This window comes from Selaginella moellendorffii, unplaced genomic scaffold (genome assembly GCF_000143415.4).
Source record: "Selaginella moellendorffii unplaced genomic scaffold, v1.0 SELMOscaffold_45, whole genome shotgun sequence".
Classification (NCBI taxonomy): Eukaryota; Viridiplantae; Streptophyta; class Lycopodiopsida; order Selaginellales; family Selaginellaceae; genus Selaginella; species Selaginella moellendorffii.
The window spans coordinates 1398011-1411060 of NW_003314306.1; the positions used below are offsets into that span (position 1 = coordinate 1398011).

The 13050-nt window shown below is 41.1% G+C and overlaps 1 protein-coding gene and 1 non-coding gene across 3 annotated transcripts; both read left to right on the forward strand.

Annotated features, from left to right (window-relative positions):
• Positions 1-2661: 2661 nt before the first annotated feature.
• On the forward strand, positions 2662-2733 carry TRNAP-AGG. Its single transcript has one exon. It is a non-coding gene; the product is annotated as a tRNA-Pro (tRNA).
• Positions 2734-3359: 626 nt separating this feature from the next.
• Positions 3360-4930, forward strand: LOC9656260 (alpha carbonic anhydrase 7). 2 transcript variants are annotated; one of them, XM_024685662.1, is made up of 6 exons: positions 3360-3556; positions 3876-4074; positions 4169-4384; positions 4435-4590; positions 4654-4704; positions 4756-4930. In XM_024685662.1, exons 2-6 carry the CDS (start codon positions 3940-3942, stop codon positions 4813-4815), a joined length of 618 nt encoding a protein of 205 aa, XP_024541430.1. In that variant the 5' UTR covers positions 3360-3556; positions 3876-3939; the 3' UTR covers positions 4816-4930. The 2 variants fall into 2 exon arrangements, with proteins under 2 accessions (XP_024541430.1, XP_024541429.1); XM_024685661.1 differs by lacking the exon at positions 3360-3556 and adding an exon at positions 3741-3820.
• Positions 4931-13050: the final 8120 nt, after the last annotated feature.

A 13050-nucleotide genomic window follows, 5' to 3' on the forward strand; every position in this document is an offset into this window, starting at 1 on the left:
GCAAGGACCAGACCCAAGAAGCTTCGTCACTGCTTTCATGGTCTGCACAAGCTCACAAGCGACCAGTGCCGCAATGAAAGTCTGAGAGTTTGGCTGACATCCGCTGGACAGCATTATTTCAACGAGCTCTAGAGCGATCACTGCGTCACCATTCTCTGCATATCCCAGGATAAGTGCCACCCAGAGTACACCTCATTCTATTGAAAACCAGCTCAGACTTGCACACTTGGCATACATCTCTACCAGACTGGGAGTGAACAGCCATCCCTTGCTCAAGCTGTCTTAGCTTCACAAACTCTTCTCTCACTTCCTGGCCTTCTTCATTCTCTGCCAATGCTAGAAGCTGGCAAAGAGCTCCATGCAAAGATTTGCAGGCATGGACTGGAAGGCAGGACTTACGTAGCGAGCTCTCTGTGGGTCTTTACAGCAAGTGCGCTTGCCTTGACGATCTTGCGAGTCACTGGCAAGGAGGAAGCTCGTGGTGACTTGGAGCTCGCTCATGGCGAAAGACACGGGGAGTTGTTTGAAAGGATGCTCGACGAAGGCCTGCCAGGTGATCGTAGCGGAGCCTCATGCTAATCCAGCTCTTGATGTTTTTGTAGTGAGCCTTCACTTCCATACCGGGGTAACCCAAGACGTCTTTTCCCACGTTGAGTGTTCTCAAGGTTTAGGCCAGTGAGAGAGCAGAAACGATCCAGTGCATTCAGTAGGCGTTGTAGCTGTGCATTATCAGGACCAGGAATCCCGAGTTGGCTGCTTGTAAGAGGCACTGTGGCCGAGACATTATTCCCAGTTGAGCGTAGCCAATTGTGAAACTCACTCTCTTGGATTCAGTAGCGTGGCCGCTGTGCAGGTTGATCGTCTCCCTGTGGCTCCAACTGTGTAGCCAATGGGGTGGCAATTGGAGCTTCCAAGCTCTCTAAGAAAGGTCCAAGATGGACATTTGTGATCTACATTACATATTCTTGTTGCAGGTGGTTATGTAGTTTCTTCAAGAGCAAAACCTGGAGGAGAGAGTGAAAGTCAGTAGGATGAAGATCTTGAGAGGTCTGATTGACCGAGGACTCTCTCCTGGAAGACGATGCCGAGGTCCACATCGTGGCAAGAAAACCTGCCACAGTATGTAGTTGGCACGTGATTGGATCTCTGGCTGGCAGCCCACCCCAGACTCGAATCTCGATCAGAGCCCTCTTTGTACAATGGTAGTCACCATTGATAAACGCTCTGTAGAGAGAGCTTGCTATGGATGATGAACACACCAAATAAAAAGAGAGCCCTCAGACTAAGGCCATGCTTTTTCCACACACAACCGAGCGCTCTCTTTCTCGACAAATCCATTCGCAGCAAAGAGACGAGACCCACAAAGGAAACGACCCAACACTCGTTCTCGAGCTGGAAATCCTCAGGGAGATAAATGCCAAGCTGGATCAAGGATTCTCTCCCGGGACTGCATCATGCTGGATCAATCGATTGCCGGGAACAATCCGAGAGGCTGCCACTGTCCACAATATGGCGAAGGACTGAAGAGAGGGACCATTGCCGCTCTCAGAGAGGTGGCTGCTTACGTTTTGGATCACCCCGGAGCTCTGGCCGGGAAGAACGAACGGTAGACGAGGTCGTTATATCCGACTCGCCAACACTGACAAGAGTCGTCGCCGGACAGCGTGGGATTCACGTATCTCTTCTTGCTGAGTACCTTTGGCTTTGTAGAAGTGAGACGTATGTATTTAGATTTCCTTCAAAGGTTGCAGCTTGGGTCGACTGGATCACGGCTGCCTCCAGTGGCTCGACTCCCGGCCAGAAGAATTGCAACAGCTCTTGCTCCGAGCTGGCTGTGTGAGGGCTAAGGGATCATAAGTCAGAGGATCCCAGTCTTGTTGTCAGTCGCCAGGGTCAATGGCCGGTTGTTCCCAGAGCGTTTGTCCCTCGCGGTCAAAGCTCGGTAATCCATGTCAGTCGCCATCAGACATCTGAACTGTTCCCGCTCCAAGCTCCTTGTTCTATTGCGGTTTCTTCAACGCCGAGAAGAAAGGCGCGTTCCAAATGCAACGTCTTCGGGGAAGACACCCGAAACCTCACAACCTTCTGCCATTTCCAAGAGAGATCTTGGCTCCCTTCGCTCACCGCCATCTCCAAACAATCAAGCTCAGAGCGTCGAAGTCCTTGCCATTTGCCATGCAACTCACTGTTCTCGATAAGAGGAGAAACACTGGAAGAACCCCCAGATCTTCGCCCAAGAACGCCTGGCCTGGCCTCGCCATGGCCAGGACGCCCAAATCGTCGCCATTCTGTGCCATCTCTCGCCAGATGCCGGGCCCACGCGTCATCCATGCTCGCCAGTCTCGCCGTCCTCGACATGCTGAGAAGGGGAGAAACACTGTGGAAGAACGCCCGCGTCATAAATCCTCGCCATGGAAGACCCAAATCCTCCATGCATCTCGCCATTCTCGACAGGCTAGAAGAGAAGAGAGGAAAAACACTGTGAAGAACACCCGCGCAGCTCACATTTCATTTTAGAGCGCCCAAATCCTCGCCATGAGGGGACAAAAACGTACCTGAGAGGCGCCCAGCACCGAACGCCCCACAATACTCTGATGCTGATGCTTGAAACATTCACATCCGTACGGAAAACATGGAAATTTCGCCGACTAAAGTGTTAATGGGCATTTGGTGTAGTGGTATGATTCTCGCTGAGGGTGCGAGAGGTCCCGAGTTCAATTCTCGGAATGCCCCATTCGTTAGATCGAGGAGCGCAGTTCCAGGAGGCTGCAAGCATATGTTCAAGGAAAATGCCAAACTGTTTCTGTTTGTCACCTGACATCATCATCCAGAATAAAATTCCTCGTGACACATAAAGTTTTAGAATGGAACGTTCTCTCTATAGCCAGATGCCGCGTTTGATTTCTCCAAACCGGCCCATCTTTTCTGAAGCAGGGAAGCTACTGCCTACACAAAAACACTAATAGGCAGGGATGTATTCCAACAAAATACGAAATTCCAAAGGAAGAATATGGTTTCTCCCTATTTGGCGGCACAGTCCAGAAGGCCGCAACAAGAGAAAAAATAAAGCACATTCATACGCTCTCGTGCACGACCAAAGTCAACAGTCGCTATTGACTGAGCAGGCCCTTCCACTTTCTCCAGGACGTGTAAACGAGTGAGCGATTGCATTTACACGGGCTTGGGGACGTTCCGGCATGTTGCAATCGAGGCCTTTTTCTTGGACACGAAAGAAACTTGGCTGACGAAACATGGAGCGTTCAGGGCCAAATTCCTATTGGCATTTCCTAGATCTAGTCCAGAACAGCGGCACTTTATTCGAGACTTTGTATCCATCTGCTGAGTAGCTTCCCACGTCGCCTTTATATTTTTAAGGACCGTTCTGGGGACCCAGGGAAGCAAATCACTCGAGGAGGAAGCAGCTACTCTATATTTTTTTTCTTTCTTGCGTCTCAAACGAAACCAGGTGTAGATTTGAGACGAGGAGAGATGGAGGGAACCAATCTCATACTATTGCTGTTCGTTTTTGCACAAGCCATGATCATCGCACAAGCAGGTATGTAGTTTTCAAGCGAAATCAATCGATCAGATATTGTTTTCTTTTCTTCGAGACGAGGAGAGATGGAGAGAACCAATCTCATGCTATTGCTGTTCGTTTTTGCACAAGCCATGATCATCGCACAAGCAGGTATATAATTTTAAAGCGAAATCGATCGATTATATATTGTTTTCTTTTCTTCGAGACGAGGAGAGATGGAGAGAACCAATCTCATGCTATTGCTGTTCGTTTTTGCACAAGCCATGATCATCGCACAAGCAGGTATATAATTTTAAAGCGAAATCGATCGATTATATATTGTTTTCTTTTCTTCTAGCCGAGGAGTATGACTACTCGAATGGGACTCGAGGCCAGGCAAACTGGGGAAACTTGAGACAAGAATGGAGGGCTTGCAGCAGCGGCAGAATGCAATCTCCGGTGGACATTCAATCCGAGGAGTGTGCTCTTTGAAGCTGCTCCAGACGAGATACAAACCAACGAATGCCACTCTCACCAATCTCGACCACGACATAGCAGTATGTTATCTCCTGAATCCATCTCATCTCCGAAAGATCTCCATCTAATCATGGCTCGGGCCCCTCGTTTTTCTTTTCTCTGTTTGCGCAATAGCTCGAGTTTGGCGATTCTTCATCGGGATCGCTCATCATCGATGGTACCTTGTACAGGGTGAGCGAGTATCACATCCATGCTCCCAGCGAGCACACTGTGAATGGGAAGCATCTCGCAGTCGAGGGGCATCTCGTCCACAGGAGTGAAGACAACAGGCTTGCAGTCGTCGCCGTCATGTACACGATTGGATCCGAGGACGACCCTTTTATCGATCAGGTAAACAGAGATCTGGGTTTTCTTTGTGATTTCTGAGAGTTTTTTTCAAGGTTGAGCATTTTCTACCTGAGCTGAGTGGCGAGCAAGATGTTCAAGTGGTGGATCCCTCGCTGCTCAATGTTGGAGGCAAGCGATTCTTCAGATATGTTGGATCACTAACATCACCGCCCTGCACCGAGCAAGTGACATGGAGCGTGTTGAGAAGAGTAAACAAATTATTTCCTTAATCTTTTGTTTCTTTTCCGCTGACCATGGTTCTGATGTTGCAGCCACGAACGATCTCGAAAACCCAGTACCGGATTTTGATGAATGCCCTCAATGTAAGAATTAATTCACGCGCTAATAAACAGCTTCTAACATTCTGTGTACAGGGTGATAACAACAGATCGATACAAGGCTTGTTTGGAAGAAGAATAAGCTATTATAAATAGAAGATTCGTTTTAGTCCTATTAGGGCACGCGGTTTTTTAAGCTAGCAACAGCACTATGTGGAAATCTATATTTCTCTTGCTTGTGGCGCTTCTAGATGCAAACCAGCTCAAAATACATCCATCTCAAAGTGTTTCAGATTCCAGAACCCGAGAATATTACGCTCTATGTGGAATTGCTTAATAGGCTTCCTGGCCCAGTGCGTCCTGTCTACCTGGATCCCGTCCATTCCTTCTATGCTTTGATGACGGAAAAGCAAGCAAGCATCTTGAGGAGTAAGTATTAAAGTTGATTTTTGTTTCTTAATTCCTTATCGTTTTTTGAAGCGAGGGCAAATGTTTCTGTGATTCTTAAAGTGAATATGCTGTGCTGTTCTAAGATTTTTCAAGATTAACTACGATTCAACCTATCACTATTGTTTTGCTTGTTCTCCTACAGAAAAAGCTCTTTTGACTCTCTTGTGCTTTCTGAAGACGTCTTATGCCCCAGCTGGGCGCCAGGGTCTTTTGGAGCCCAGCTGGACGTCCTTATTTATTTGATTATCTCATAGGTTAACAATAAATTTGCTATGCTTAAGTTGGACTTCAATGCAACAGGGGTGTAGTGCATTCCGTGGCACCATTCTGTTGTGGATCTCTGCCCTACATTCATCTGGCAATGGCTAGATAGATAGTGCCCGGCGGCTTCAAATCTCCAGGTCAGAGAAACATCCCGGGAAATAGGCCGGCCGTTTGCGATTGAGGACAAAAAGGAGTGATCTCGATTCACATATGAAAACATTACAACGAGTGGTGAGTTGACAGAGAAGAAAGTCTCTTTTCTTTTCCAGATGAGAGCCAAATAGCTATGACTACCACGGAAATGATGGGAAGCTCTACTTGACAGCGAGAGCATGACTTTCACATACTCCAGTATACAGTATTTTCGTAAGTTACTCTTGAATGCATGACGTTGAGCTTCTGAGGGATCCAGCACCAGTTAACAAATCTTTTTTTTTCTCAGTCACAAATTTGACTGGCCTTATTTGCCAATGTGCTCAGCTCAGGCGAGGATGAAACGTAGTCGTCTTTGATGATTTTGGCAATGCAAGTCTGAGATGGCTTATCGACGCCGGCAAAGAATCAAAGTAGGTTTAAATTTACCGGGCAACACCACTAACATTCAGGAGCGGAGGAGAGGCGATGGACTGGGGCCTTTGAGACCAAGAGCTTTGCCGGAGTACTCTTCTCATGATGGGAAAAATTAAAATTCGATAGATTAACAATTACCAGGCCTGATCTATAGAGAGCCAAGGACCAGAGAGTTCTTGGCAATAGCAAATTAAAAAATTTAACTTGAATAAAATTTCTTTTATAGCTTCAAAGATACGTTAACTGTTGTAGTGAAAAATTAAAAATCCAAGACTTTAGGTGAGCAAGAATGGGCTAAAACTATTCTATGTATGTTGTTTGTTGTGGCAAGAAAACATAGGAGTATTGTTCATCCTTTGGTAAGCAATAATTTTTTTCTATACTTCGCTACATTGATTTTTGTCTCACACAGCTCCATCAATCCTTCTCCCTCTCATTCTATGGAGTAGGTCAAGGGTTTATCAGATTGTATAGTGCTTTAGAGGGGATTTTACTCACCGTATGAAGTAGAGATCTGGCTATAAAAAAGCTTTAGGCCTGTGGTTTCATCCACATGAATATGGCTAACAGTTTAAGCCACCTTCCAACACCAAGCCCAAATAAAAGAGGAAAACATGGTTTAGAAGAATGTGACTCTTGTTCCTAAAGCAAATCCCATTTTAGAAGATTTATTAGAAGCCATGATGAATATATCTGTCTACTAAAGAAAATGAGTGAAAAATAAAATGCCCGCTAAAATATATAAAATATTCTCATGATGAACTTAGACTCTAGACAATTTTAAATTTCTTACTTTATAAGAGTTCAAATTCACATTCACCATTTCTGCCATATGAGACTGGGTTAAAAAGCGATTGATATAGCAAGTCTTGTGTGCACTCCTTGCTAGGGTAGTTTAACAAGAACAATATCTCCCTCAAGCAAGTCTAAGTTATGAGATATCGATCAAGTTAGTTATTCATTGTATAACACTAAATCCATATTGGCTCACTCAGCTTGAATTCAAGGGAGTCACATGCAAAGTGGTGTAATTTTGAGAGCCATTTGCTATTGATTTCTGCAGAAGAAGCAATTTTCAAATTAGGAGGATTATCACTTGCAAACCAATTGATCAAGTGTGCAAGTTCTCATCTATATTATTGCTAAATTATAGGCACTCAATGAATTGTTCTAGCCGGATGATCATATAGACCTGGAAAACTTGAAGAAGCTCATCTGTGCCAGGCTAGCCAATATGCCAAGTAAAATCCTTTTCTGGTGGGGTATTTCCTGTGCCCCCTTTGTCATGGAGTGAGCAAAACTTGCCCTTTAACATGTATGCCACTTACTTTAGCTTGTCAAACAACACTTGCCACACTACTATAAACATGCATTCTTCCATGGTGTCAACATAATTATCGTGGTTGTAAGAGTTAGTTGAGATATACAATTGTAAGGTCCTCAAGAATGGTTTCCACTAACTTCTTTTGGACCTGTTTAGAGCCTTGACTTGTCACCCCTCAGAGCATGTTCATGGCGTTCCACACAGAAAATAAGGTGGACTTCAAATCCATTTCAAATACTCTGCCCTGACACAATCTCTTGTCATCTTGCTCAGGCATCTCCCTTGCTGCTATTGCAAGCATGGCTATTGTGCACGTCCATGATACCTAGACATTGTTCTTGAACACTTGGAAAAGAAACCAACCCATGAACATTGCTTGCACATTGAATCCTTGTTAGAAAGCATTACAAAGGACTATAGAGACTTACAAAGTTTTTATAACACTCCTGCAATCGTGTCATACTAGGCAACATCCTTGGATGTCAATAGGCACCACCTTCTCCCAGCACAAACATTCCAATTGACTACAACATAAGTGCAAATGTGAGGCATGAAAACCATGGATGTATGAAGTTGAACTTACACTGCTTAGAACTTGATAAAGAGCTTCACACAATACATTTTGCATTGGGCCTCTGGCATCTATAGCTTGGTCCTCCAAAACAAAACTATTGCCAAGTTCTATTGTGTACATAATGTTAAGCTTTGATGTCCTTAGGTGCTGTCAAAACTAAAACTAGAAACATATGAACTCACATCTTAAGGCAATTTGGAACAAAATTAATATTAGAGCTATACCATTAACCTTGAATTGTGCAACCATCTTTGTGCCTCTTTGTATAGTCAAAGCATCATATTGCCAATGAGGAAACCTAAGAAATATATATACTGTGTTTTTGCTCTCTCAAACAAGTCCCTCAAACTTCAAATTACATCCTTGTTCCTACATAGGTGCCAGACAAATATGTTCAATATGAGAAAGTGTAGCGATGTAGGAATTTTAACTCATCTTCTTTCCCAGTACCAAGATGCAGTCTCCTCCAACATGTCCTCTCGCCCTAGTGAGAACATCCTAAATGCCGCCATTACAGAAGAGTCACTTGAAGTCAGCCTTGAGGACCCCTGCAGCAGCTAGGACTGGCATGGCATGGTCATTTAGCATGTGATGTAAAAAAATCTCACCACCCATTCAGACAAGTTTGGCATAGCTAACAATCATTGAAACTATATCTTCATTTCTGCAGCTTCCAATGCCAAAGTTTCCCAACAAAACCATTGCACCAGAGTCTAGGTCATTTGTGGTCATCAACTCCATCTTTGTAGTTGCATCTAATATAGCTTTGAACTCTTATGTGTGAAATAGACCAAATCATACATCCTCTCTACTTGCGTATTAGCATTGTTGTATTTGTCACTTATGTTGAGCCATTGTTTCTAGTTGAACAAGAACCTACATGTATTCTTATTAAACTCTATACCATGCAATTTAAGAAGACATTTATGTGGACATGTTGTTGTTGTCTAGTACTTTTGTGACTAATGTTAGTTTATAGAATATAAAATTGAACTTACAATCCATTTGGCATAGTGCATAAAACATGTCATTTGAGTATACTTGTCAGTGAATTCTAGTCATGTGTCTTTGTTGGAGTCTAGCTAAATTGTGTATAGCTAATGTTTGCCATATTTACTGTCAACTAAAACAATATCCTATGGTTCTACAGTTGGAGTGGGAGTTGATAATCCCCTAGTTTATGCAAACATAATTCATAGAAACATTAGCCCAGACAAGATTCAATACTCTCCTAGTGGCATCTTATTATATACACCCCTCCAATTAGGATCAATGAGCCATATACTTCTATTGCATCAGCCTTGAAATTCCAAGGTAAGTGTCTTGAGAATTTTAAGTGGCAAAATTAATTAGACTTCTACTAAAGTTGGAGGAAATTTTAAAATCCCTATGCAAATAACAATTTTAGTATACAATAGATTTAGTATGATAATGGATAATTTAACTTACCTCAAAAATATCTCTATCCTCAATAGTCTCACTCTCAACACTTGATTCATCATAAACACAAACCAGGTGCATTGGGAAACACCCTAGGCTAGACAGTTTTAGGAAAAAACCAATGATCTACAAACAGGAAATAAACTTTACCTCTTGTCATCGTCTACGGTTGAATCCCGTCTGGGGCAGCATGCATCTCGCCATTCTCGGCAGGCTAGAAGAGAAGAAAGGAGACACTGGATGAACACCCATGCAGCTCGCATTTCTTTTTAGAGCGCCCAAATCCTCGCCATGAGGGGAGAAAAACGTACATGAGAGGCACCCAGCACCCAACGCGCAGGAAGAAAACCCATAAGATTCTGATGCCGATGCTTTATTTATTTTGGGGACCCCGCGTGCCAAAGGCCGTGCCACATTCACAACTCAAAAGGTTTTTTTCGCGTTCCACGGATCACGGCTGACTAAAGTGTTAATGGGGTTTAGGAGAGATGGAGAGAATCTCATACTATTGCTATTAGTTTCTGCACAAGCCATGATCATCACACAAGCAGGTATATAGTTTTCAAACGAAATTGATCGATCATATATTGTTTTCTTTTCTTCTAGCCGAGGAGTATGGCTACTCGAATGGGACTGCAGCTAGGCAAACTGGGGAAACTTGGGAAAAGAATGGAGGGTTTGCAGCAGCGGCAGAATGCAATCTCCGGTGGACATTCAATCTGAGAGGCTCCAACCAGTGTGCTCTTTGAAGCTGCTCCAGACGAGATACAAACCAGCGAATGCCACTCACCAATCTCGACCACGACATAGCAGTATGTATCTCCTGAATCCATATCATCCTTGTAGCGAGTATCACATCCATGTTCACAGCGACACTGTGAATGAGAAGCATCTCGTGGGCATCTTGTCCGTCGCCGTCATGTACACCGAGTACGACCCTTTTATCGATCAGGTAAACAGAGATCTTTAGTTTTTTTCGTCGTTTTGGTAAGGTTGCCATTTTCTACCTGAGCTGAGTGGCGAGCAAGATGTTCAAGTGATGGATCCCTCGCTGCTCAATGTTGGAGGCAAGCGATTCTTCAGATATGTTGGATCACTGACATCACCGCCCTGCACCGAGCAAGTGACATGGAGCGTGTTGAGAAGAGTAAACAAAATTATTTCCTTAATCTTTGGTTGACCCTGGTTCTCGCGCTAATAAACAGGAGAATAAGCTATTATAAATAGATGGGCGGGCTGCCGGGCCTATTTAGTCCTATTAGGGCAGGCGTTTTCCTAACCTAACAGCACTATGTGGAAGTCTATATTTCTCTTGCTTGTGGCGCTTCTCCTAGTAGATGCGCTCAAAATACATCCAGATCATCATCTCAAATTGTTCTTGATTCCAGAGCCTGAGAACATCACGCCCTATGTGGAATTGCTCAATATGCTTCCTGGCCCAGTGCGTCCTGTCTACTTGTGCCACGAGAAATCCATCTATGCTTTGTTGACGGAGAAACAAGCAAGCATCTTCAGGAGTAAGTCTAAAAAGTTCGTGTCTTTTTAATTCCTGACCCTTCCTTTTTTGAAGTGAGAGCAAACGTTTCTGTGGTCCTTAAGCGTGAATATGCTGAGCTTTTTTCGTCTACGGCATTCTAGTATATTCTATAATATACATTTAAATTAATCTTATTTTTATAAATTCTAATTATTTTTATAATTTGCTGTATAGATAACATAGAATATTCTACCATCTAATGGTTGTTATTCAATTTAGTTTATAAACATATTTAAATCTTATATTATTCTATCATTTAATAAAGATTAATCTTGATTTATAAATTATAAACATGTTTATAATTATAAATAAATTTGAATATTTATTAATCCTAAACAAAAATAACACTAAAAAAAGAATGTTCTTTTGTTGATCATTCAGATTAATCTTATTGTGTATCAACCATAGCTAGCATTTGTGTATGGTTTGATTTCTTGCTGGGGCCACCATGTGTGTGGATGGAATCTGTATATTACTGACTATTTTCTTGTTCTAAGAAGTGTTTAGGAAATCTTATAAATTATTTTTAAAATAATAATAATAATAATACTAATGTTTTATAATATCCAATCATATTCTATATCCACTACTACACAGGTTTGCTTAAGTAAACCAAAAATTTTAAACTATGTTATAAAATTAAGAAGTTAATCTGTATAGTTTATTATATTTGAAGGTTATAAATAAAACTTGGTAAACATGTGAAATAAGTTAAACTAGCATTTTACTATAAAAGCTATATTTGTTTTTCTTGTGAAAACTATTTGAAGTTTTGTCTTTCCCATCCACTTCGACAATATATTTTAACTATAAAAAATTTGAAACATTTTGGCTTCACATACCAAAAATATTGACTTACTTCTTGAAGATATTTGGTTGTTCTTTCAACCATATAATATTATTCACAAAGTTGTTAATTTGATAAATTAAACTTGCATTTTAAATTTTTCAAAACCATTTCTTACTAGGGCTAGGGTTTAAGGCAAGACAAACTTGCAATTACACATGCAATATATAATGTTAAGAAATAACATTGAAATCTACAGAAATAGTAGGGATTGTAAAGTTGCTTCTTGGATTTGGTCTGAAATGTTCTTAAAGGTTACTTAACTCAATAGTACTCAAACTTAAACTTAAACTCGGTCTCAAGTGTTTTAGAGGTCATTTAACCCAATAGTATGCAAACTTAATGATGTTTAACTCCAAGTATCCCAAAACATTTAACCGATTGGAAAAAAAAAGACATTCTTATTCATGGGCTATTATCCTTTATAGTTGACCCCTATTTATATTTAGTCTTGAATTCAATCTTTGTCTATATTTTGAACTCGGTCTTGAATTCGGTCTTCGATATATTAAGTCCTAGATACATCCAGCCCTAGATATATCTAATCAAACCTTTTTATTATTTGGATCTTAATTTTATAGCTAACAACATCTTAGGGAATTTATTTTTTATAGTCATCTTGTATGTGTATAACTTTATTTGGTGTTAAACTCATAACACTCCTTTTTGTGTGTTTGTAATTTTTTATTTGTTTGAGCTGGTGACATTTTTTTTATGACTAACTGCCAATAATGAATATGTCATTATTGCTTCTGGTCTCATAACTTCTTAGGTGGAAGTTTGTGCTCTTATTAATGCATTTACAATTGCTATTAGATACTTCCTCTCTAATTGAGTAATGTTTTAGCATTCTTGTTTGAAATGAATTCTCTTAGATAATAATTTTGCATTTATGGTTAAAGTAGTTTACATCTTAATGTCTTGGCTGTTGATATACCACACTTTCATGAATGTTTAGTATCCATAAATAAATAGTTTGGTAGAATTCCTCATTTAGACCTTCAAGGGGATAATTACAAAGTATATGACTTTTAATATTTAGATTGGGATGATTATTTATTATCTCTCTAGTACACATATGTTATGGGGGTGTAAAGTTCTATTAGTGTTTCACTATATAAACTCATATATAGTTATGCATATATTGCTAATCAATTTGAGTTTGTTTTTATGATTGTCAATGATGCTAAATCTTGAAATTAATATTTAATGAGTATTTTTCTACTGGTTCAAGTAGAGTCTATTGAATACTTAAGTCACATACAAGTGGGATAATAATAATACTACAACTCTCATATCATCCATCAATATGAATGATTTGGTGTTGGTTTATTTTTCCTAATCTTATAATAAGTGGTTTGCTTAAAGGGCTCTATACCTAATGG

What these genes read in the sequence shown, in the direction of transcription:
- LOC9656260 (XM_024685662.1), top strand. Translation starts at nt 3,940, where the DNA reads ATGGAGGGCTTGCAGCAGCGGCAGAATGCAATCTCCGGTGGACATTCA. An exon ending in ACGACCCTTTTATCGATCAG is followed by an intron (nt 4,385 to 4,434) that starts GTAAACAGAGAT and finishes GTTTTTTTCAAG; the next exon opens with GTTGAGCATTTTCTACCTGA. An exon ending in TTTTGATGAATGCCCTCAAT is followed by an intron (nt 4,705 to 4,755) that starts GTAAGAATTAAT and finishes TTCTGTGTACAG; the next exon opens with GGTGATAACAACAGATCGAT.